The sequence below is a fragment of the Emydura macquarii genome, unplaced genomic scaffold (assembly GCF_026122565.2).
Source record: "Emydura macquarii macquarii isolate MOO-44397 ecotype Brisbane River unplaced genomic scaffold, CSIRO-AGI_Emac_v2 contig_1253, whole genome shotgun sequence".
Classification (NCBI taxonomy): Eukaryota; Metazoa; Chordata; order Testudines; family Chelidae; genus Emydura; species Emydura macquarii.
In genome coordinates, this window is record NW_027131390.1 from 94874352 (window position 1) to 94901133 (window position 26782).

Below are 26782 nucleotides of genomic sequence, written 5' to 3' on the forward strand. Positions count from 1 at the left end.
ATGAATAATAAATGTGCATTCTGTTACTTTGGCAAATTATCACACCTCCTGTTACCATTTCTGTAGATGAGAAACTAATTGATGTGATTCTATTTACAGGATTAGTAAGTGATGTTCATAAATTTATCAAAATCACGTATCTTAAAGGTTATGCTTTAAGAGTGACATATTGTGAGTAGAGGAAAATATGCTTGATTGCGTCACAGTTGTGATGTGCGTAGGCCGCAGAGTTCTCAGTGTGCTCTATGGTCACCCCCCCTCTCTTAGCAAAAGTGTTCAAAACCAATGTAGACCATGAAATGCTCAGATTTATAGTCTCCATTCTTTCTATCTCTATAATGAAGATTACATTCCAAACACAACATTAGAACTTTTAGATTCAAAGCACTCAGAATTTAGGAAATGCCGTTATTAAGGTTGCCTTGCAACATTGGAAACTTAATTTTTTAAGTTAGGTTTTTTATTGCAATTTTCTTTCTTCTTAAAATAGCAAATTATTAAATAACAAATTCCGTCATGTGGAATCCTATTGATTCCCCATGGCTTATCAACAAGGCTGGGACTTTTTGATCCACAACACAGACCTCAACCAATTAATCTATCTGAGTAACTGATAGCAGTAGAATGCTATTATCTCTATGTGAATCAGCTACTGGAAAGGGAGACACATTTTGTCAGTGCTTTTTACAGCTATTCACTAGACAGCAGAGGAGTGTTGAGACTCAAGAATCCTGGATTCAATTTCAGGGTCTGGAGTGGACGGAGTGTGCTTCTAGTGCTTATAGACCCTTCTTCCCCGTCCTCTTCTGCTCCTATTTCCCAACCCCCCACAGCACCTACCTCTGGCCCCTTTGCTCCTATCTCCATGAAAAAAGCTCCTGTTTATATTCGCAAAAGAGTTCTTTTTGCCAGTACTGTTAAAACCTGTTCCCTGAACAAAATAAGCTATATCAGCAAAATAATTTTTGCCAGCACATCTGTGTCTATAATTGGACTTTGCCAGCATAGCTACATTGATTAAGTGTGTGATTTTTTTTCCCCCTCTCCCTCCCTCCAGTCCTAACTGACAGCAATAGAGGCAAATCTTTTACGTTTATATCAGGTCCAAGTCTTAAAGTTTCAGCAGAATCTCTGAAGCTCACATCAAAAATGATTACAGCCCAGAAAAGAACATCTTACAGCAAACAAACTTTTTCCAGTTGACAAAAACATTTTAATACACTAATCTAAAACATTATTTCAGCGTAATTAAAGATTTTTGTTTAATATTTGTTCTGTTGACTGCTTGACCTTCTCTGTGCCAGATTCTGAGGTTTGTGAGAGAATGGAATAGTCTAACAGCCATGAAGCAGAAAATTATTAGAAAAAGTGGTAACACTTTTTGTAGCCCTATTCTTGCTGCAGAAGAAATTTCTAAGCAACAGGCCAGGCTGAGCAGCACCAAAAGGTATGCATTTTTATTTTTCATTCCTTCCTCTTTTGTTTTCATTGCTGCAGGAGGCCCAAGGTTTTGTATATAACATTCAGTGGAATTAAGTTCAAATAATAAGCTGAATATTAAGTGACAACTTGTCTTGTAGTGAAAAAATTATGCATTTTGTGTGCATTTGTGTAAATCTGTTAGAACATATTGCCAGACACTCTGTCACTCTGAGTACAGTTCAGCAGATATTCTGTCTCTGAAGGTTTCTGTGGCTTTAAACATCCAGAGCCTGCTAGAGATTCCTGAGAAAAACCTTTTTTTCATATTCTCAAAATACCATCTATTGTCTTCCACATCTCATTTGTATTATTTATTGTTAATTTAAGCTCCAGTTGTGTGCTTAGAGCTTTAAAAGGCACATAGGAAGGCACAGCTGTTCTGAAGACATTTCAGTCTGTTTAGATAATACAAAATATGGTGGGAGAAAAGATTCTGACCTCAAGCATTTATTTACTTATATTAGTGTTTTGTCAATGTGTGGATAATAGTATTATTTATTTATTTATTTATTTTGGTTGATTGGTTGGTTTTTATTTTGTTGACATGAGCTAAGGCTTTGTGGAAAGAGTTGGTTTTATGACTTTCTTGCTCTTAGACTTGTTCTTGTTGTGTATAGGCATAGCATTGTTTCTTGAAGGGCCATATGGAAATGTGGCCAACAGTAACCAAATCAGCTGCAAACTCTTCATATATTAACTTCTATTTTTCTGTTCGGCAGTAGGTCAAATTAAGGAATTCCCTGTAAAACTATAGTCCTGGCCTTTAAAAGTTTCTTCTGTTCTGTAGGAAGGGAATATCTGTCTCCCCACAGGAACTATTCCCATCCTTCATTTTTTTTCGTCTCCTTCTGTCCTCATTTAACATTTCAACAAAATCATATTTGTGCCTTAATCTCTTGTCTTCCCTATTGTAAATCCCTCCTTTATTGTCCCAGTAGTCCAAATTTCGGTCTAACCAAAATTCATCATCTTGTTTCTCCAGGCTTAGAAGCAGGAATAAAATTCTGCTTTTTTTATTTCATAATCCATCGTCTCCTCCTACACTTTCTCAACCTCACCTCTTCCTGAGCTGATTTCCTATCCTCCTCGAATGCCAGGTTTTTTTCAATATTATTATTGCTTTCCTTTCTATGTGTCACTGTGGTAGGTGCCCAGTTAGTGGTAAAATCTAAATGTATTTCCCCCCTGCCTCCTTTCTTGGGCTACATTTACACTTTACCCAGAGGTGTAATTTTCAGCTCGTATAAATGTACCAGTACTAGCTTTTTCATCTCACTAAAAATAGCAGTGAGGATGCAGCAACACAGGTTGAACATGCCTGCCCGACCTCTCATAGTATGTACTCATGTTGCTAGCCTATGCTGAAGCATGTGCTGCCACATCCACATTTCTGTTTTTAGTGAGCTAGCTAGATTAAAGCTAGTGCCAGTATGTCCACACAATTAGCAAATTACACATCTGGTTGCAGTGTGGACATAGTCTCAGTCTCTGATAATGTTGTTGTCCTCCCTGACATGGGGCTCATGACCTCAGTGTTGTAATTAGACTCTTCTCAAAACTTCTCATACATACATTCGGGCTCTATCACCAAGGTTGTTCTACAACATATATCTAAAACCTGTTGTCTCCTCTTAATCTACTGCTTAACCCCCCAGGGTTGGCTGTATTGTGATGGCCAACAGGAATTCCTGTAAATATATAGAGCAGTTTGTAATTTCAGGTTTCCAAAACAAGTATAAATCAGCAAATAGTACTAATAAGGCACAAGATTGTTTCATCATATAACATGCAAAAGAGGAATCTAAAAGGAATTCTTCACTGTTTTTGAATAACCAGGATGGCATTTATTGCTATATAAAGATGGTGAATTGGGGATTAATGTGATTGGGTGGTAGCATAAACAGAGCCATATTAAAGAATAGGAAAACTAAGCACATGCCTAAAGCCCAAACTGAACAACATTGCAACCCCATGCACCAGGTTGCAGTACCACTCATTCATATTTGGCCCAGCTGACTTCTGCACCCTTACCCCAGCCTTCATGACAGAGGGGCAGCCAAACCAAACCTGAATGGGTAGCTGGACAGCAGTGCTGCTCCTGCATTAGGGTTTCCCCGACCTACATGCACCTGCCTGGCCTCACCCTCCTTTCAGCAGCCCATGTTCTCCCTATTATGTCCACAAGACTCAGGCCTTGTCTACACTAACACTTATGTTGGCAAAACTTTTGGCACTCATGGGGTATGAAAAAACATACCTGAGAGTGACATAAATTTTGCTGGCATAAGCACTTGTGTGCACAGCGCTGTGTTGACAGTAGATGCTCTCCTGCCAACATAGCTACTGCTGCTTGTTGAGCTGGTTTTATTATGGCTATGGAAGAGTACTCTTCCTTTAGCATAACACAGCTTCACCAGTGGTTATGCCAGCGAAACTTACGTCACTCAAGGGAGTGTTTTTTTCACAGCCTTGAGCAAGAAAAGTTTGCTGACATAAGTGCTAGTGTCGACAAGGCCTCATTCAGCACGAGTCTTGAGACCTTCTACAACTACAGGGAGCCAGCCCTGAGTGGGGTAGCAGAAAGCTCTGTGGGGACAGACATGAGAGGGTTAATAGGGCAGTGTCCATGCAGCAGGAGCCTGCTGAATAGAAGAGGCTTAACTAAGCAATATCCATGTTGCGAGAGCTGGACTTGCTTGGGTCAATAGATTACTACAGCAGCTATGGTGGCCAGGACAAGGTTAATATAAATGCATCCGTACTGCAGAAGCATCTAGTTTGGCTGGCCATTAGAAGGGCACAGAAGTGTATGTTTGCCTAGGGCCCAGTGATGGGATAATCGTGCCCTGACCATACGTTAGTTAGGCTGATTAATGATTATATTTTAAGAGTGACCAAAGCAGGAGGTGCTACTGAATTTTAACAGAGCTTAATTTAGAAGACTAGGGATGATCTTACATAAAAATACAAAGAAAATTGAGCAGTTTCAAAGATAAATTAATTTTGCCAGAGCTTTTCCATGGCTTCCAAAGCTTCCCATATTCTCTCCCAATAGTACCTTTTCCAAAATAAACAAAAAACCCTGGGATATCACTCAACTGAAACAGGCTTTACAATGTTTTCTTGTCACTTTATAATTATATGTCATGGAAAATAACTCGTAATCTATTGGCTACAGAACAGATAGGAAGCTGGGTTTTTTTGTTTTGTTTTTTTAAGAAAATTTTGTCTTATGTGGAAAAGCTGAAGGAGTAAAATACGTTTTCCAAACTGTACTCATGCCAGGTTTAGGAAGTAGGAAATATTTTGAAGGGATTTTCTACATCAGCATTGCTGCAGACAGTGACATGACATGACATGAAGTGTTCAGTTGTCTGCAGTACAATTCAGGGAAAGAAGAATACTGAAACAACTTGTGATAATTCCAGATACGTGACAAAAGAAGATATTGCTGTAGCCTCACTCAGCAAAGCTAAAAGCAGTGGAGGCAGCGTGTGTTTGGTGACAAAAGAATCTGCGTTTTACTTGAAAAATGAAGGTGCTTCTGCTGGAGAAACAGATGGCCAGTCCACAAAGTAAGTTCATTAATGTTAATAAAAAGACAAAATAGCTACAATGCAGTGATTAAACTATTTTTCCCATAATTATTTTTATTTTATCTAATTCAATTATAGGCTACAAGGGCTTATGTTAATGTGAAGCATTGTTTAAGATTGGAGGCATTTTACCTTGTGCTGATGAACTGAATCTTATTTCCTATAATGATTTAGTTTATATATGATACCTAGTTTGTCAGTGGACAGCTGAGTTCCTTAGTACGAAAGAAGAAAAAAGTTGTATGGAAATGGGAGATGGAGAGCTTACACACAAACAACCCTGTGAGGTTGACGGCAAACATTTGAGACACAAAGAGTATGTCTGCACTTTGAGCTGGGGGGTGTGATGCCCATCTTGAAGAGAGATACTTGAACTAGATCTAATTGAGCTAGCATGCTAAAAATAGTGTAGCTGTGACAGCAGGAGGAGTTAGCTGCCCCAAGTAGATACCCATCTGAGGTGCTAGGCACATACTCAGGGCAGCTAATCCTTCCTGCTGCTTGTGCTGCCTCAGCGACACTCTTTTTAGCATGCTAATCAGATCTAGCACAGGTATGTCTCCTTGAGCTGAGAATCAGACCCTACCTTGAAGTATAGACATACCCAAATTCCTAACTTGTTTAAAATGTAATACGTGTTGGGGGAGGGTGTGTCTAACTGGAAAGGACCCCTAAGCCTGCTTTTTTTAAACATTCTTTGTCAGATAGTTTTTTACCTCAGGAGGGAGTAAAGGATATAGAACCCTTGTCTAAGTCAAGATATTTACTAGATAGCCATGAAAGATATCTAAACAAACATGAAGTTCTTACGATTTTTCCTCAAAAGAATTTAATCCCCTTTACAACATTCTATTATAGACTTCAAGGGTAAAATTTTATAGTGTTGTTTCTTTTGTATATGCACATATCAAGAGTGCATCTTTTTATGCATGTGTAAACTAGTATTTCCACTGGAAGACTGGGAAACTGCAGCTAATAATTAAATTTATGTACATAGTAATATGATGTGCAAATGGGTATGCACAAAGTTTGCATATGCCAAAAAAAAAAAAATGAGGCCTTTTAAATATCAGGTCATAAAATTTAACTGAAAATATAATTCAAGTGGGCCAATTGCTCTGTTCAGTGATCAACCAAAGCAGAATAAGTTGTCACTGAAATTGCTACTTTTCTTGATAAAAGAAACCTAATAGTAGATATTGAGTATTTAAGGATTATGAATTATTGTATACTGACCCTGATGAAGTCCACTCTTATTTAATAACTGTTTCTCTTCCTTCTAATAGGTTACTTTTAAAAGATGGAAAAGTTTCCCCTGTTCTTAATGCAGGATTGGTTCAGGATGAAGTTGTTGAAGATCCTGCCATATATAAAGGATATATACAGGCTGTAGATAATAAAGGAAATCCACTTTGTCTTCGTTGCCAACAACCAACAGTTCATCTTGACCAACATTGCAAATCTATTGCTTGGGAAACACGATTTTGTTCTCTTAAATGCCAAGAGGACTTCTTAATTTGCTCTAGTCAGAGTTACCTGAGGAGCAAAGTATTTGAAGTGGAACGTGGTATTTGTCAGCTTTGTAATCTGAATGCCCAGGAACTCTACCTTAGCATCAAAGATGCCCCTAACAGTCAACGTAAGAATCTTTTGGAGAGTTCTTGGATGTCTCAGCTTCCATTAGGACAGGTAATGTCAATGGTATTTAAGCAGTAACACAAAATCAATGTATTTCTGTGGTAGGTGTGGTTATGCTCCTCTAGTCATTTTAAAAGGTAAGTGGCTGAAAGCAAATCTTTAACAATCAAAAGAGTAGAAAAATGCACAAGTGAACTACCTTGGGTGTACACATCTACCCCATGGCCCCTAACAGCAACAAAAAAGAGGTAATTACTTTTTTCAAAATAAAAAAAACCTACCTCAAGCAGAATTTTGATCTCGAAAAGGGAGACGTGCTAGAAGATTCCATTAAGTCCACTAGGACTTGACTGTTGCTATTGAATTTTACATGGAAGTTGCTGTAGTACAGTGATGAGTGATATTATAAAACCCTAAGATAGGTAGATACTTTAAAATTCCATTTAATAACTAATGCAGTACGATGTAAGAGTTTACTGATTATTACTTCTACCATACAAAAAACTTCTTTAACGTAGTGTTTCAATTCTTTAATACATGTATTAAGGGGCAGAGTATTGTTGAATTCAAAGTGGAGTGTGTTGGTAGGGCAGAACTCGACAAATATGCTTCGTAGCTAGGAGCCAGCCCAAAAACTAAGGAGCCAGACAATGTGGGTCCAGCAGCCGCAGCGCTCCCCCCTCAGCCCCATCCCTTCCCCCAACCCTTCTCCGACAGCGTGGGCCCAGCAGCGGGGCGCCCTGGCCAGAGTGCAGCAGCCGCTCTCCCCTCCTGACCATCTCCCCTTTTCCCTACCCCTCTCCCACAATGTGGGCCCTGTGGCAGGGCAGCCTCAGCGCTCTCTCCTCCTGTCCCCACCGCCACATGGACGCTGTGGCGCCCTGGCCAGAGCATGGCAGCCGCTCCTCCGGGGACCTAGTCTTTCAATGGGAGAAATGCTAGGCTCCATGGTGACCTGGCGCCTGGGGTTTGTCAAGCTCTGTGGTAGGGTATCATTGTTTAGAGACTGCTGCTATTACATATGAGTGTTGCTTTGACTTATATTTTCCTTTTGAGGGTTTGCCTTGTGAGGAAGTACACATGAGCAGTCTTAACGCTAAGTTAAGTTGTTTTGTGTGGGATTTTCCTCTTTTTTCAAAATATAATTTACATGATTGCACAGGATGAGAACTCATGGGCTAGAAATAAAGGAGCTAGAGAGAGGGATTAGTTGGGTAGTATAGCAGCAGAGTCAGTCAGATAATCACATCTTTCTAACCTACACTCCAGCTTCCTTAGGTTATGATTCAAAGCTTTGTATGTCAAGTTCCAAAAGTCCTGTATCCTGAGAAGCTTAGAGCACCAACTGACAAAGTGTTGGGCATCGGATTTCCCTACAAATTGTAGGTTTTAAATACAACAGAAATATTATTTTTATCTCTTTAAAATAATTTTGTAACTTGTATTAATTCTCAGACTAAAATGGGAATTGTAGCATTTAAAACAACTGTCTTACCATGAACCTGCTGAAATAATTATTATTCTTCCATCTAGCTTTAGAAGCATAACACATTACTTTATTGAAAATAAATAAATCTTTCTGCATTTTGATTGGCTGCCACTTAACACATAACTCTTATAAGAAAAATATATTTACAAATTGAAAATAAATCACCATTCTTAGATGAAAGTAATGTATCTGTCCTATTGGAACTGCCTAACAATAAAGAAAAACAAGTTTAAAAAAAAAAGCAGAGCATTGCATTACATGCTTCATCTAATTATAAATTATATAATAAGCATAACTTCATCCACCACTGAAATGCAGCTGTTTTTGGCATACAACATGGCAATACCAGCAACACACAGTTAGTTTATGACAAGAAGGGAGGATTGCCATATCCAATTAAAGCTACTAGAGATGTAGGTATAGTTGAATCCTACTGGAAGTTGGCCGGGACTCTAGGTCAGATGCCTCCTATTATTTCAAAATGTTCATTAAAGTCTTAATGACAACAGGACGTCATTTTGAGGAGATGCAGAAATACACTTACAGTAACACCCTTCAGGGCATTGCTTCAGGATTGATTCAGAGGAAATGGTGCTATTTGCACCTGCTGAATAAACACCACTTCAGAGATCAATGTTTAAATGGGATAAACTCTACCAATGCCCTTCAGACTTATGAAAAACTCAGAAACAAACAGTAAAATTTGGCATTAGCCATCAACGTTTACAACACATTCCTGGTCTTACATGATTGCTTTTGATGGCATTTGGTTCAAAAACAGCACTGTGTGACTTAAAACATTTGAAGATATAAAGAGTAAAAATAAGCGAGTTCAAACCACAAAGACCCAATTAGTCTCTTTTCCTTACATCCTTTATACAAATATTACTATGTTGTTTACTGTTCACCTCCACATTATGTTTAAATTACAGTAGTCCTTAGACTTTTTGAAAGCTTTCTTAGGGTTATAGTGTTTCACTGTGCTCTTCACTAGAAGACTCATCAACAAAACAAACTTTGCAACTAAATGTAGTAGAAATATTAAACAGTCACAGTTGATACCTACTTATTTGTGAATTGCCAAGTTTATGATGGTATTCTGACTTTATTTTGTAAGTGACAGGATTAAAAGTGCATCATTTTTTCTTACTCTGACATTTGTTTTTAGTATTTACACCTGCCATTAGTAACAGACATTAAGAACATAGTGAAGGACATAGTGCTTGTGTCAGTCAGAAACAAAAATCCTTAATTTCTGTTGTGCATCTTTTCTCTTAAAGAATTAAAAAAAAAAAAATTACCTTTGGGGACCTGTATTTTAGCACTTGCTATAATATATCAAACTCCTGTGGACTGGGTGAAAATAACCCTTCTAAAAATACAACTTCTGTTGCCTGTTAGAAGTTTAAAAAAAAAAAAATTGCTAAGACCCAAGTTTTTCCCTCTCTCAATGAAAGCTATAAAAAGCCATCATCATGTATTGTTTTCTCTGTTGTTCTTACATTCTACAATCATGTTTATACAGTATGACAGAATTTCGTCAGTTCAGAGTTGGCTGTTTAAAACTTCTGATGCTATTTCCTTTGTTTACTGCAGTTAAATGAAATTATAACAAACCCAACAGAAGGCCAGTTTTGGCAGGTGGATCATATCAAACCAGTTTATAGTGGAGGAGGACAATGCTCTCTGGAAAATCTTCAAACTCTATGTACCGTTTGTCATAAGGAGGTCAGTATAAATCAGAACCCATAACCTCAAATATGAAGCTAAGTAGATAACTTATGCAAGTGTTAATGAAAAATTTTACAACGAAAATTTTCAAAAGTAACTAGATGATTTCTTGGTCACCAAACTTAATGCACTTTAAAGGGGTTTGATTTCCTGAGGGTGGATGCTCAGCACTTTCTGAAAACCAGTCCTTTTCAAAAAATGTCTTTAGATATGCTCCCAAAATTGCTAGTTGCTTTTGAAAATATTGGCTTAAGTGTAAGGTTAGTACTCTGGTAGCATTACATATATGCTATAAACTATTCCCACCTGGTCCCCTGATATGACCTGCAATGCGTTCAAATCGTGTTACAGAGTTTGTTGAAACTTCTTGATATAAAACTGTTCAAAGCATTACTTTATATAAGTTCTCCTTAATGGGTACAGTAGAAGCTGCTTCTTTCTCCACCTCTTGAGGAGGAAATAATAGGATGCTTTTCCTGTAAGTGATAGTTTAGGTGACGTCTACACTACAAGCTAGGTGTGTGACTCCCATGCTTGCCTATACATGCTTGTGCTAGCTCTCATCAAGCTAGTGTACGTATAAATAGCTGTGTAGTCAAGTAGCACAGGTAGTGGCAATGGAGGCATGGCTTAACCATGCGAAATACATACCCACCAGTTTCAAGAGAGTTTGTACTTGGCACAGCTAAGCCATGCCTCCACTGCCACTGTCCGTGCTAACATGGCTATGCTGCTTTTTATGTTCATGCTAGCTCGATGAGAGCTAGTGCATACATGTGTATGCGAGCAGGGGAATCACTTCCCTAGCTCATAGTGTAGATTTAGCCTTTAGATACCTAGTAAATACAGTGTTGTCAGACCAAAGACCTATTTTCAATGTAAAATTGTACCCTTTCATGTAGGATCAGTATTTTAAGCTCTCTTGGTGCTAATAAATATTTCTAAACAGAGAAGGGCCAAACAGCACAAATAGGTTAGAAAGTAGTATTTGCAATTTTAGGCACTAGGATTTTACAGCACCCTGATCACTTTACACTTATGAACATTAAAATGAAAGATTTTTGATTTCTAAAGTGCAGAGTCATGCTTTCTGGAATATTGCAGAGTCTAAATATGGGAAGTATACAGGGCAGAGCTGATTTAAGTGTCAGGTAATGCAGCTAATTACAGTGATGTACACTTAGCTTTTTATTTTAAATTAGTTAAAAATATAGGAAAAGTATCAGTGGGCTTCCATCTAAGGCCTTGAGCCTACAGTTGTATCTGGGTGGGTGCATTGTTTTGTGTGTGCAGCCCCACTGAAGTCAGATGATGTCATATGAGATGGATTGAGATGTTCCTTGCCCTCTCATCACCTCCCCCTAAAGCATCAACCACATTTTCTGTTTCTGGGTAACTGTAACTCAGCTGACCTTGCAACCAGTGAACATAATACATTGGAAAATAGACTGAATGAAATGAACGTCATTGTTCTTTAGAAATATAAGTAAAATAAACTGTCAAAGGAAATAATAATCAACAGTAGTAATCATAATTAGTAACCCTTACTTTGTTTTATATTAAACACACTCTCTGTTGAGGATAGTAAATTAAGTTTTCAGGAACACAATAAAACCACCAATTTTTCATCCAAAGATTCGGAGCAGTTTTCTTTTTGTTTTCTTAGCAAATAATAGTATAAGATTGTAAAAGTTGGACAAAAAATACTATGTTCTAAAGAGTTTTGTGCTGTGAATAGTCAAAATAATAAATAATTGGTTATCCTATTTTTTATAAAGTAAAATGTGTTTGTACAGTGACTAGCATAGTGGGGTCATAGTCCATTATTAGCATTCCTGGTACAACAAACAATAATCTGCAAAAATAAAAATATTACACCAGAAATATTATATTCTCAGTGCTAGAGGCTGAATTCCCCAAATAAAAGGGTGAGTGAGCATTTCAATATAGTTATAATGTTAATTTACAGTTCTCTTTTTCACTCTAGTAGCTTCCTAGAAGTTGCTGGTGTATACTTAGAGTATCACACCAGCAAGTACCCTGCAAGTGATCTTGCAACCACAGTTGAACAGGTTGGAGTAAGCAGACTTCCTAGAGAGGTAACAACCTTTCCCTAGTACTAAGTGTAAAATAAATAGTAAAAGGAAAGCCTTACAGAAATTCTCAGTGTGGGTTTGGGAACAGACTTACTGTGCCACTGTAGTCAGCATACATGCTCCAAGTTGTGCAATGCTGGGTTGTACATCAGCACCATATATGTGGTAGAACGGTACATTTTAAAATATTCAGGTGAATTTAGTGCATGTGAAAGTGGTTGCTAGGTTTTTATGAATGGAGACTGAAGTCCTTTCTGCTGCACAGCTTCTCTCTCCATTTATTATTAATGGATAATACCTCACATCTGTTGAATTCAGAGGTGATCCAGTGCTGGAGGTTCCAAGATTAAGCCCTACCCATCAGCTCAGGTCACCAAAATTTCTGCCTCCAGCAGCGGAACCAGCTGGTAGGTCAGTTTCTCCTGACCACATTGTTTTAAAACTTGAATTTTTATTCATTTTCATGGAGTAGCGACTTCATTTGAGCTTCTAACGCTTCTTGCATTCACCTGAGCTTGTGGAATCAATTGACTGTTGAAGCTCTAACCCCCTGGTTTCACTGGTACAGTACCTCTAGTGAGGTCCCTTTGCCCTCCTGCTATCCTCATAACAGCAAAGAAGCCCTACAAGCATCAAGCCAAGTCTGAAAGCTAGAGGCAGCTTTTCAGGCGCCTCAGAGGGTGATCTGTGCCCTGCTGTTGCAAGCCACTGACCCTTGCTTTGCCAGGGTTACATGCTTGAGAAAGCAAGCTGTGCTCTGCTGCCACAAGACATCAGCCCTTGCTCTGGCAGGACAGGGGGCTATGAGTCAGACTGGCATGCCAGGGCTGCACTCCCTACCCAAAGTCATAACTCCACCAGGGGAAAGCATGACCAGGAGCATGAAGATTTCCAAGGAGACAAGAACCCCTCACAGCCTGCTCAGGACCAAGTCTTGCAAACTCCAGAGGCTCCAGGTCCAAAAAGGACAAAAGCAAGCATTCATTCATGAGGCATTAATCTTTATTGTTAGTGAGCAAGTGATGTAAAAATACAGGTTTAAATTATTTCTCTTTTGCCTTCCCACCAATGTGTGTGTTTGCTGGGGCTCTCCACTTGTACAGGGGCTCTCACAGTGCTCAATATTATGCTCACTGTATAAGGTACATGTATGCAGCATATCTGGGATGAGATGCCTGTGATTTCTGTGAAGCCCTTTCTCAGGCAGCAGCATACCGGGAATTGTAACTGTCTGGCTTTCAGTCACTGACCCTCAGTCTTCCTAGAGTCTGAAAGGCAACAAGTGGTTTATTTTTGTCCCTCTACCTTTTCACAGGTTTTCACATTAAAGCATAAGGTGCACTTCAGGCAGTCTGTGTCCATAACAGAGGCACAGAAAGTCTCAATTTCTCACACAACTGCACCAACAGCTCTCTACCTTAAGTTCTCGAAACTTAACTTCCCCTTTAACCCCCAGGGGAAAACACAGTCACCTTCTCAGAAGGGGACTTCCTTCCAATGGATCCCCCATAGGCCATACGAGTGAGGATACCACACCGATTTCAAAGTCAACTGTAGCCTTCAGACCAAAAGTATCCTATTTTTAATAAAGACCATCTAGTGGATGGCAAGCTTGATTATTCAGAGGTATTAGTCTTTCAGTGTGAGAGGTCTCGAGTTCACATTCTGGACAAATCCTCACAGCAGTGTAAAATATTATTTCTTAGCAATTTTTCTTGAGTCCTTGATGTGATTTGTGACCAAAGTAATGACTCATAATTCAGAGACAATGAGGGAGCCATTTTATTCCCATGAATAGCAATCAGTCATTCTAAAGAGAAACCCTCCATATCTGAATTTACAGTGCAATGCTGTTTGGGAAACAATTGAGAAATTTACTATCTGAGATTGTAGAAAGGACTTGACACTCATTATCAAGTACGCGTAGTATTCCACTGGTTGCTACCAACACAAAGGATATTCAGGAAGGGACTATACACTAGCAGAGAATAAAATCTCAAAAAAAGACAATGAGCACTCACAATTCCTATACAAGACTCTTTCTTTTGATCTACCCAGTGCAATTGAGTCTTAACAGCTAGTAGTCACAGAAAGGCTCAGGTACAAGTTGGACATCTATACCCATTCATGGGCAGCATCCCAATTTTCTATCCAAAGAAATATCCCACTGTTAACATGCCAGCTGCTGAAAAGGATTCAACCTCATCAGTTGTTCAATATCAAGAACTTTTTTAACTCAACACAAGAATTGTTTATCTAGGGGCTGAAAATACTCATGGCTCTGGCCAGAATTTTACCACCATGGTAATGATTTTCAAAGACCCAAAACATCATTGCATCATTCATTTCCTGCGAGTGGTCATCCATAACCAATTTTCTCCAGTAACTAGGATGGCTGATGCCAACCATCAGTATCATCCTCTGAGTGGGATTTAAATTGTTTCTAAGGATAAGGAACCACTCATCAGTTACAATGCAAAATTATACATCATTCCTGGATCACATCTGAATATCCCATTGTGGACAGATAAGTACAAAAATCTTGCTAACAGCCAACACAATTTTCACTAGACCTTTGCATGTGTACTACCGAAGCAAGCTTCACACGTGGAGAGTACTTGAAAGATGAGATTAACTCGTACGTGGTTGTCGTCCCTCATTCAGAAAAAGGAAAGCAGCCTATTCTCTCATGAACACACCTTATTCTGTACAGTTTTCCAAAATCTCAGTGTCAACATCCCTTTCACTTCAATAGCTCTATCAACTGTGTGTCTAAACAAAACCATAGGAATGGCCATATGGGATCGGACCGGTAGTCCATCAAGTCCAGTAGTCTATATCTGACAGTGGCCAATACTCGCTGCTTCAGAAGAAAGTGCAAGAAATCCTGGAGTGGGTAGTTATAGAATAATTTGCCCACATGGGAACCTTCCTCCTATATCCCATTAAGGATTTGCTTATGCTCTGAAACATGGATGTTTCTAAAATTAGGTAGTAACCAGAGGTCAGAGCTTTTCTGAGGCAATAGAGATACTGGCCGGAGAAGAGAAGAATGTGCTGCCTTTCAAGACAGCTCACATACAGGATATAGAAAAGAGGAAAAGTCAGAACTGAGATCAACATGTAGTCCTCTGCTAGCACAGAAGGCCCCCCTTGTTTGGACTCTATCAAGAAGTCTCTATTGAATCTGTAGAAGAGATCAGACCTCTTGAAATAAGAACTCATTCCCCATTCAGACCTGCACCACTTACGTTTAACACCCTACTCACTGAAAGAAGCATAGTTCAGCAAGAATTCTCCATTAGCTTCATTGGTATATTTTGCTATCCAGGCAGAACTCAGACAGGAAATTTTATTCATTTTCTGATGTAAGAGAAAACAGAAAGCTCAATGGGCAGGGACTGTCTCTTATTTTATACAGTGCCCAGCACCATGGGACCTTGGCCTTTAGCACAGTAGTGCTACTTTAATTAATATATAATAATCACCACAAAGTTCTGGTTGTTTCTGCTACACTAGAGTTTCAACAGGATGGTTGGTTGAAATCCTATAACCAAGCACTATAGAAAAGTGGTTAACTGCCTTCAGTGTTCTTTATCCACCTACACTGGACTCTCCAATTGAGTATCGTTGGGTGTCAAGAATAATCAGAAAGGCAAGATTAGATAAGCTGTAGCTGGCATTTCTAGTTGCCATTACCTCTAAAACACCGGTTTTGGAATTAGTTCCTCTATCTATAAAAGAATCACGCAGCTGCGAGGTAAGGGTTATTCTTATCTCCAGAAACCTTTCGTTCCAAGGTAAATTCATCTTTCTGCTGTTAATGGGAGATAGTTCTCCTGTCATTTTGCTCCAATCCTCAGTGCCCCTTTGGAAAGTTGTGACATAAATGGGTATTCATAGAACTCTAAAAGTATATCTCCAATATGTGACATATACATATCAGTTGTTTCCTGTTCATCTCATCCTAGCCAAAATGCCAGGGTCTTAGAACCTCCAAGTTGCTGCAGGCAAGATATTAAAATCCTGCACCCGTTAGCATGTTAGGCATTGAGAAACCACTGACTGAGGGAATCAAGGTTTCCACTACAAGGTCCTTTGTGGCGGCATAGGAGGAAAGTGTGAGCCTCATCTGGAGAAGATTGCAGAGGAGTTTCCAGTCCTCTACAGAGGCTTCCTTTGGTAGGAAGGTGCTATGGGGTTGGGTTCCAAATAATTCTTTAAGTTACAAAGCTTTTTGCTTTCTATGGGGTGTGTCTATTTCTGTCTCTTGTTCTCCAGTAATAATAATAATAAAAATTCTGCTTATCCTTCTCCCTAAGGCTGTGATTCACTGCTTACTAATTCCCAGTTATTATGAACAAGGAGAGAAGCTCTGCAACAGAATGAGAAATTTTTTACCTGATAATTTTCTTTCTGATACAAGCTTCTCTCCTCATTCAGCCCACTTCGATTGTCTGGTAAATTACCGGAATACAATTTGTAACAAATTGAAAATTTTCTCTAAAACGAGACTTAAGCATATAATTTCCTTAAAGTTAGTTGGGCAAGTTGTTGCCCAAGTGCTAATAATCAGTTGCTGAAGTGTTGCTACAATTTTGGAAGAACTCTGCTGGTGGCTTGAACTGAAGAGTGAGGCTTAGTCCTGGAGCCTCCAGCAACAACAGTGGTTGCCTCCAAAGTCCACAGATGGAAGGCATTACCCATTTGTTATGAACAAGGAGAAAAGCTGCTAGCAGAAAATTACCAGATAGGAAATTTCTCATTGTTTGTGTACAGAACAAGTAGTACAGTTGGACTCTTCTCCATGCTGTCTTGTCAATGTGTCTCAGTTCTATCTAACCTGGAGGGAGGAGAGTATCAATGGGGATGAAAGGGTCATTGTACTAATGTTAGTAAACTTCAAAACAGACTGTTTGTTTGATTTTTGGCACCACTGCTGAGAAAGACAATAAGGATGTTTGTTATTGCCAGTTGCAGTAGTTTGGATTTTTTTAAAATGTGGACATTTATCTTCTAAGAATTGTACTAGGACGACCAAATTTATTTTGCACAGGTAAGTAAACAGCCATCAAATGATAATAATTTTAGAAAAACTTCAAAAGATGCTGCCTTTTAAGGTAAATGAGCTCTTTCACTAATACAAGCATACTATGAATACACAGTAAGATGCGGACACAGATCATCTTTAAAAATACAAGATATACGTATGTATAAGAGATTCTGTAATCCCCTTGGAGCTATATACTATGGAGTTCTAATCCTCGCTCTCCCACTCACTGGCTGTGTGACTTAGTGCAAGCCATTTATCCTTTGTCCTTTTATCCATATTGAGAAAGAAATATTACATGCATTAGTCATCACAAAACCCTCTAAAAGAACATTTATTTGCACCACATTGATGTACAGTGCTACCTGGCTGGTAAATGTTAAGTGCTAGTTGACAGCAGTGCATCCTTCAGGTGGACAGGGTTATGCACATCAAAGAGTGCAACATACTTCAATTGTCACCGTCAACAGTTAGCTGGCTAAAATCGCTTAAATAGAATTCATGAATTCAGATTATCATAATTTCTCCATATTGGTTTCCTCATTCTATCACGAGTGCCGTGTAGAAGAAATTAATGCAACTCTTTTACAAGTGGATAGACTGACATTTTGGTGACTTAGAAATAGCAAATTCAAAATAAGTTTGTTTCAAATCCCCCTCTCCCACCCTCTCCCAATTCTTTAACAACTAAGACAAACTCAAATGTGGAATGTTGTTGTGGAGTAATTTTTAATATATACTGTATAGACATATCTAACTTTCTTTTCAGAGAACTGCTAAACAAGCCAAGGAAAGAAGCCAGATGAAGAGACAATCTTTAGCTTCAAAGTATGGATCTGATATTACAAAATTTTTTGTTAAGATGTGAGAAGTATATGACATCAGTTACTACTGATGTGAAATGCAAATGTGTTTAGCTGTAATATTTCAGAACCATCATGTATGTGCGTAGGTTTTGCTTGGGTATTGATGCAAAATTCTAAATCTTTAGTCTAATTCTTTTAATAGAGTAACTTCAGAAAAATTTGCCTCTCACAGTCAAAACCAAAGTTAGGGAAATAAATGATCATTATATTCATAATTACTTCAGTATTTCAGGGGTGTCAGAACACCACATCATCATATTGTCATTATATACCATGACAGTTTCTTCAATAGATGGATCAATAGCTTTAAGGCTAAATATCCTGGGTTTTGTTGTCATAAGTCAGAAACTTAATGCTGTTTCAGTGTATGTTATAGGAGCTATTTTTTTCTACTGTGTCCAAATTAAATTATTTGTAACTGTACTTTTCAGAAACTGATGAGGCTCTGTTGGAATTTTTATTGGCCTTGAATTGTTCTGGCATACTAGGGGCAAACATCTTACGATAAAGATGTCTTTGCTTAAATCATCATTCTTTGGTATCTTTGGTTCAGACATTAGAATTATTTTTAACATACAGAAATAGACAGATGTTCCCTAAATGAAGTAAGGAAGGAAGGGTTTTACTTTTATTTCTATTTTTCAATACTTGGGAGATGTTCTGACACTAAAGTGATAGCAGACATATGAATATCTAGACTGATAAAACTGAATTCCCCAACGACATTCACAGTTGATTGCATTTATTTTCAGCAATAATTTTGGCTACACTTCAGTTGGAATAAAAGGGAAGTGTCTATAGCTTAATTGTCCAAATTACTTGCAGGTTATTTCCTATACTAACTGCATTTCTACCTCATTTTCCATAACAACTGTACTGACTGCTGTTATTCATGGGCTACATAGTAGATTAGAGATTAATGTTTCAAAATATGACTGAGTCCAACTGAACCTGAATGGAATACACATGACACAGAGGCATCTTTAAATTTGTTCATGTGACAGAGAACACTGTATTGCCTATAGGAGTTTGGGGTTTTTGTAAATAAAATAAAATTTGCTTTCTCAGTACTTCCAGAACATAATCTTATTTGCATAGCTCATTCTGGCAGACACATATCTCTGTCTCAGAATGTGATCACAGTCTTGTTACTTGAACTTGGAAGAGTAACATCCAAAGTTAGCTCACTGTGACAATGGGATTTCACATACTGGTCAATCACCTCTTACTAGTTGTTTTCTTTAAACAGGTAAAATCAGCTGGTAAAGTATCCTTGACGCTTCTCAGAAAACATTTCTTAAATTACTTTTAGAATATAAAAATATATTTCTGTGGCATTTATTAACTGCAGGAGTTCTCACAATAAAAATTTTGGTTGCCTCAGAGTGTGGCCACCAACTCTTGCCGGTGGCAACTCTGACAATTTTTCCTAAAATACTTAATTAACTGTAGGAGAAACAAATAAATAGGCACATATATACCTCCAAATCATTATAATTTATTTATGTAGGGTTTTTTCCCAGACTTAATAAAAATAATGTACAGTTGTCTATTCTTTACTGGACTTAAACACAATAGAAACAAAAATTAGGTGCTTTACACATTCTTGTCTTTTGTTGTTGTTTCTTTTGCTTTTTTAGTAAAAGGTGGATGTCTATACAACAGTTCTGAACTAAATTTAAAAATGCTTTTATATAATTAAAGTCCAAATAATAAAGAAAAACATCTGCAATATGTCCAAAAATTTCTCTTTCATAAACAAAGACAAAAAAATCAATCCAATCTGGTAATAATAATGATAATAGTAACAACAAACATAATCCTGTTATATTGCACTTTACTAATACAGTGTGATAATGAAATTAAAGTTCTCAGTTTTAACACATCCATTGTGTGGATCAGACTACTTGCAAAAGTTCAGGAGCTCTTTGAATGGAAAGTCTGCAAGATCACAGGCTTCTTGTGAAACTAGGGCTACGGCTACACTGACGGCGGCAAAGTCACCACCGTCAGATCAATTTCTCTGGATCAACTGAGCAGTCAGTGAACACCCGCTCAGTCGATCCAGAAATCAACTTACTAAGACCACCTTTGTAAGTGGCGTAGCGCTGCATCGACAGGAATGCGGTTCCCGTTGGCACAGTGCAGTGAAGATGGCGCGAAGAAGAGGAGCCCAGAAGTTTACGGGAGTTACGCAAGTTTTTTGCTTAGCTTGCGTAACTCCCATCGACTGCCGCTGAATCCTGGAGGTAAGTGTAGACAGGGTCTAGAAGGAAAGCTTCCAGGTTAGCATCACCGAGGTGGTTTCAGTACTTGTTCTTCAGAAAGTGTAGTGCACTGAATGCCCTCTCACACAGTACAGTAGTAGAAAACAGGGATAAGAAAAGCAAAACAACTTTAGCTAGGGGCTTGTAGGTATCCTCAAACAGGTACAAATTACTGAAGTTTGTTTTCATTCTTGCATCATTGCATATTTGCAGCATGAGGTACTTGAGATTGTTTAAATCCAAAGAGTCAAAGAAAGCTAATCTGTCTTGCAAGGCAGTTAGTTTGTTTTCAGCCAAAAAAACTAAACCAGAATTGCTGAATGCATTGGTCACGAAGGTGTACTGATGGAAAAAGTTTCCCTCACTGAAACAATGTTTAAGATCCTCCGAGAGGATACTCGGATATTCGGTTACAGCTAAGCTTTTGCAGCTAAGGTTACAGCTGACAGGTGAGAAACTGTTACCCAGGGTTCCTCAATCCAGTAATTTTTAGTCTTTCCAAATCAATATAAGGAAATAAACCAAAGAAAACACAGTACCACCACCTGCAATATGGCTGACACACAAATCAAAACCAAGTGTCTTAACCTTAAAGCTTTACTTTATTTGGCCTCCAGCAATTCCCATTGGAATTCCTTTGCCAAAGTCTCCACTTATTAGTCTTAAGCACATACACGCAATAGGTAATTAGAGTAGCCCAAAATTTAGTAGTTACCTCACAAATCTGAGGCAGTCTTCGAGTAATTCAGTCATAGGTTTCCAGAGGGCAGGTCCTTCTGTCTGTGGTTGGAGACCTTTCAATGTGTCCACAAAGTAATTCACCTGACTCAGACTTGCTACTTCCCACTTATATCCCAAAAGTTAGAGACATGTCAAAAGAATGTTACCTAGCTGACCAAACAAATCAATCACTAGGCAGAAGCAGGAGTTACAAAGACATGTCACACACAAAAATATTGTTAAGCAAGCAGTCTTAAGTTCTTAGTCTAATAGATAAATTTCCCCATACCTACTATTCTAAAATATATCCAGACTTTGTTTTTCACAGATATTCTCCCGAGCATATTCAGAGAGAGACAATGCATAGAGCTAGGCTCACTTCATGTGTTCACTGTCAAACCCGCCTCTCCTGGTTTGCCTAGTCTTGCTAAGTTCCTGCAAAGCCCTGAAAATAGCTAAAAGCAGCAAGCAGAATAATTGATAGTCCATCCCAATAATTGGCAGTGGCTTTGACACCTGGCTGGTTGCTAAAATACCCCTGTATAAAACTGACAAAGCTCATAAAAAACTGAAAAGTCCTGTTCCTTTTGTCAGTGATGGTCATTCTGAATGTATTAATTACTTCAATACTGTCAAATATCATTATCTAAGGTTACTGAAGCTCCAAGTTCAAGGAAGCAAGATTTGATAAAAACGCATTCAAAAAGATCAAACAACAATGCACTTCTGGATCATGTAGCTTTTGGGACAATCCTGGTGAAACTGTTCAAAACTTCAACGAGCACTTCCCGGAGCTGAAACAGCCTCTGTACACCGTCATTAAAAGTAAGTTGTAACTCAGCAGCACCGTATGCGTCTCCCAGCCCATTTCGCACAGAGCTACAAATCTCCCTTTATTGATACCACTGGCATTGACCACATTGATGCACTTTTTCACTACGGATTCAACCTCATCCATACTTTTCATTGAAGACTTGCTGGCAAGTACTTCTTGGTGAGCAAAACAGTGAAACAAAAATAGTTTGAGTGCAGCTTTCTTGGAAGCGGTTCAGCACCCATCCTCATGCACTTTGCTTAGCCGCTGGACGATCAGCTGTCAAGCCGCACAGATTGTCAAAGCTAAGACAGCACTCCTCCATTCTCACCTGAACACATTCGGAAATTGTGTAATTGAGTTGGCAAGCTATGTAAGAATATTTTTTAAGGTAAGTGCAATATGAGATGACAAAAAGCCCTCTGTTAATCCACAGACATATACTATATGCATATAGTTGGCCTATCACTGAGGCTCAGCTGCCATAAAACACCTTCTGAAAAACAATGGCAATCACAGTCAAAAAAAAGCAAATGCATATGATTACCTTGGGATTCATTGTGACATCAAGGCTCTCATCCAAGCACAGGCTGTAGAAAGGGCTTGCTGTGACTTTTTCAGCTATTTCATTTTGTAGAAAATTCTCCAGATCTCTTGCGCTCCTCTGTGACATGTTGTTGCTCAGTGGTATATCTCTGACAAACTTATTTTCTTCGGGTTGTACAGCCAGAACAATTTTCTTGATGAGTTCTCCATGGCTGAATGGTTTCCTTGCTTTCCTGCAAAGTAGTGCAACTTTAAAAGTTACCCTTATTTGATTTGCTTTATTCAAAAAAAAAATCTGAGCCGCTGCTGTTGTATTTCAAGCTCAATTTTTGCATCATTTAACAGCTTGCGCCTCTGAAATTCACCATGGTAATTCTGTTCAACTTCCCCTGAATGAGTGCTATAGTGACATTGCATTGTATATTTTAATTTGATGAATTTCTTTCTTACAAAGAGCACACACTGCAACTTGCTTGGATACGGAATCAGATGGCTTCAGAGACCCAAGAAGCTATATTTCTACTGGTCCTGAAGTGTTCGTTTTTCTTCCTTCCATGTTCTGCTTTTCTTAGTAGGTGGTTCCTTTAGGACCGTATGTATCACATTCATGGTTATTTTCTGACACTGATTTTTTGAAAAACTTTCTAATGTCCATTCGCACTTTTAACTCTTTGGTCTTCTGCCATGAACAATCTCAGCCTACTCAACACCACACAATGATCTTGCCGATGATGATGTTGGCCAATACCTGCTTATGGCAGGGTGGATAAAAATCAATTATTTTTTTAAAATAAAATGCAGATTTTTTATTTAAATCAGATTTTTTTATTTAAATCGGATTTTTTTTAATCAATAAAATACTAAATTTCTCTCCTTTAAAAAATAACAAGTTACAATGAAATTTCATCACAAACATGCTAAACCTACACTTACAGTCTCATAAAAATGAATTAATGGCTGTAGTCTGTCCAGCCTAACTACCAGCTCTTGCTTCTTGAAAGTTCTGGGTTTTCAGTTTCTGTTTCTCAGCAGACTAAAGTCACATGTGCAAAGAAAGACACAGGCTGGATAGAATTGTTGTTGTTCTGTGCTTATGTGGTAGTGGAGCTGAGCTAAGCAAGGCAGAGGAGTTAGTTAAGACACTATCTTACAGGCACAGAGAATATTTTCATCGTTTGGTATTACTCATTCAATGCTGCAAATGTGGCAAAGATGAGAAGATACTTAGAAGAAGAAACGGAAGGATGCTCCTTAATAACATGGCTGCAGTGCCCATTTAATGCATCTTTTAGCCAAAGACTTAAGTACATCTTCTGCAGAAATAAAAGAAAATGATGTTGAAGTCGTAAAATACTTCCATAACAACCATTTTGCTTCAGCTTCATGGAAGAGAGCAGGAGGACCCAAACTAATTCTCCCTCCAAGATGTTCGATGGAATTTTGTGGTTGGTTGATTTGAACAATTTATTAAGAACTGGCCTAGTCTCATAAAACTTTGTGAAGAAAACCATGATAAAATAGACGGAAGTATCTCATCCAATGTATCTAATATTGGATTAAAGAGGAATGTAGAGGATATGCTCAGTGTACTGAAGCCTATATCCATAGCCTTAAACAAACTTCAGAGAAATTGTTGCTGCATTGCTGATGCTGTCGAAATTTGGAAGGCACTTCAAGAGACATTGAAGAAAGAAATACCTCACCAGAAAGTTAAACTGCAGGTAATAAAGAAGCGAATGGATCAAGTACTAACTCCACCTCATTTTCTTGCAAACATTCTTGACCCCAGATATAGAAGTAGATGCCAAACTTCTGAAGAAGATGCTGCTGCCATGGCATGGGCATCTCAAAATCACTCCTTAATTATGCCAGTCATAATAAATTTCAAGGCTGGAGCGGAACATTTTAAACAGTACATGTTTACGGATGATGTCTTGAACAAAGTCACTCCCCTGAATTGGTGGAAATCATTAGCCAGGCACCTTGAAACAGAGTTCCTTCAGTTGCTAAGCCAACTTTTCACAGCAATAGCTTCCTCTGCAGGCACAGAGAATATTTTCTTCATTTGGTATTATTTACTCAAAGCTAAGAAATAAACTAGGAGTTGAAAAAGCGAGAAAACTCATATTTCTGTTTTGATCGATGAATAAAAATGACTGGGAGTGGGGAAGATTAGAGCTAGTTGTAGAAATTTTAAGGACAGTGTATGTTTAGTGTTGTGATGACTTGTCTGTTAGAGTTAATAAAATTTGAAAATTTAAAAAAAAAAGTTTGACAGCCGTCAGCTGGCAACTCAGGAGACTGCTGCAATTGCAAATGTGAAACATTTATGTAACATTTAAGATTTAGTTTAATAAAATATAAGTGCTATTGTGTGTGTGTGAGATTTAGTTCTTACCATTCCTAATGTACTGCTGCTGCATCTGCAGCTTGACACAGGCAATCAGCATTATGTACTATTATATACTATTTCCTAAATTAATAAAAATCAAGTTATCTAAAAAATTACACAAATATACCCTCCTAGATGTTGTAAAATGCTGTATTGAATGGTAAATTAACATGTTTTTGTGATTTGCACGATTGTTTAGGAAATATGTGAAGTAATATCAGTGGGAAACTTGATTTAAATCAATGATTTTCTTGGTGATTTAAATCAACCCACCATGGCTTATGGTGTTATAGTAGCGTGAAATATAAACATAATAATTAGCCAAGGAATATGCTTTGTGACTTGAAAGAAAACCACATCAATGTAGTTCAGGTCTGCCTGCACTGTGCCATAATATTTAGAAGGGAATGAGTGCACTATTTGTGGCACTTACAAAGCAACTTTAATGCTTAATATCTCAGCGATTGTTGGGGTACATCGGAGGCCATCGTGGGGGCCACATTTGAAAAAGACTGAACTAAGATATCTGCATGAAAACAGGATCTGTTTTTTGCAATTCCAGTTGCTCTTACTTCTGTTCCCTTCCTCCATCGTATTTTTATCATGATGTAACAGAATGTGCTTCTTCGAGTGACTGTCTACATGGGTTCCACTCTTGATGAGCATGTACCCCATGCACATGAGATTGGATCCTTTTGGCCAGCAGTGTTCATTGCGAGCATACTTGTGCCCTAGATGTCCTCACAGAGCCCCGTTTCAAGGGCATAAAGAGAAGAGCAGACCCAACCATTTCTCAGTTCTTGCTTACCGCTAATGGCAGCAAAACAGAACCCCTGCAATGTCCACCTTCTCTGCACACTGGCTAGTGTTAGCTAATTAGTATTTAGTTATAGTTAAGTAGTTATTACCCATTGCCTAATAAAAGCCCAAAACAAAGTTTTGCTTAGGTACGTTTCATTTAGGCTAGATCTGATCCCCCTTCTTCTTTGTACAAGGGTGCTAGCAACATGGCAGAATCTAAATCTCCAGAATTCAAACCCTGTGTCTTAGGTGAAGCTTCAATGCCTGTTAATGACGGGCATGCCTGGTGCCTGCTCTGTCTAGGAGAGGGATATACTTCAGAGCAATGCTCTATATGTAGTTCTTTCTCTAAGCATACTCAAAGCTAAAGAACCCCACCTGAATTTTTTTCTCCTTGAGAACTCAATGCAAGCCTCTCTGGACTCAAAGGAAGATTTTACCTAGATTGCAGTCCTCCCAGTCATCTCTGTCCATTAGTGCCTTGGTCTAGCCAAGGTTCTACCTTGAGCTCCTGGATCACATATAGTAAGAGACCCCAATCATTTATTCCAGTGCCAACAGTCTCTGACAGACTCAGAAAACGGTAAAGCTCCAAAGAGGAGACAAGGTGTGGGTCACCATCTCTGGGCCCTAGCAAGCTGAGATATTTAAGTCACTAAACTTCTAACATGGCAAAACCTCTGGCTACTCCAGTACTGATGTCCAAGACAGCGTCGGTGGTACCCACTAAGTCTGTGAGTCACACATTTCTTGGTCCCGATCTCAGCATCGGGTGCACAGAACCTTGGTCCCTATCACTTCTCTACCAGTCCCATGTTCCTTGTTACCAGCTACCTTGTTACCCAATGGTACCAAGTGACTTATCTGTGGGCCTGATTCCAGAGTTGTTCTCCTTCAAAGACTGAGGGTAATGATATTCAAGCCACTGGTTTCTGAGTTCATAATTTGTTGGCTCGTTTTGCCCTTCTTCCCCGTCCATGCTGATTAGCAAGCCTGCGGCTAGTGTTTAACTTTGCCTCCAAAACCCCTGCTTGTCCAAATTAACTCTGTGGTGTTCTAGTTTATTAATTATTGGTGGCTGAGTGTACACAATCTGACTGTTGTTAGCATGGTCAAGTTCTAGGGTAACAATCCCCTCAATTCTAGGGTAACCCCTTTGTCTACCACCTCAGTATTGATATCCAGATCAGCCTTGACCCTACTGGATGCCCTGCAGTGTGCAGCCACACTCTAGAACGTCAGCTAGGCCAAGCAGGGCTGCTTCAAATACTGGGAAAGCAATAAGAGGAAACTG

General features: G+C 38.6%; 1 protein-coding gene across 2 annotated transcripts in view; it reads left to right on the forward strand.

Moving 5' to 3' along the window:
* The window catches only part of ZRANB3 (zinc finger RANBP2-type containing 3), a 117592-nt gene extending 99210 nt beyond the window's left edge, over nucleotides 1–18382 (forward strand). For both annotated transcript variants that reach the window (XM_067549527.1, XM_067549528.1), the window contains exons 17-21: nucleotides 1305–1447; nucleotides 4911–5057; nucleotides 6365–6767; nucleotides 9802–9933; nucleotides 17852–18382. In XM_067549527.1, the coding sequence (XP_067405628.1) occupies nucleotides 1305–1447; nucleotides 4911–5057; nucleotides 6365–6767; nucleotides 9802–9933; nucleotides 17852–17950 (924 nt within the window). In that variant the 3' untranslated portion in view covers nucleotides 17951–18382. The remainder of the gene's footprint in view (nucleotides 1–1304; nucleotides 1448–4910; nucleotides 5058–6364; nucleotides 6768–9801; nucleotides 9934–17851) is intronic.
* Nucleotides 18383–26782: the final 8400 nt, after the last annotated feature.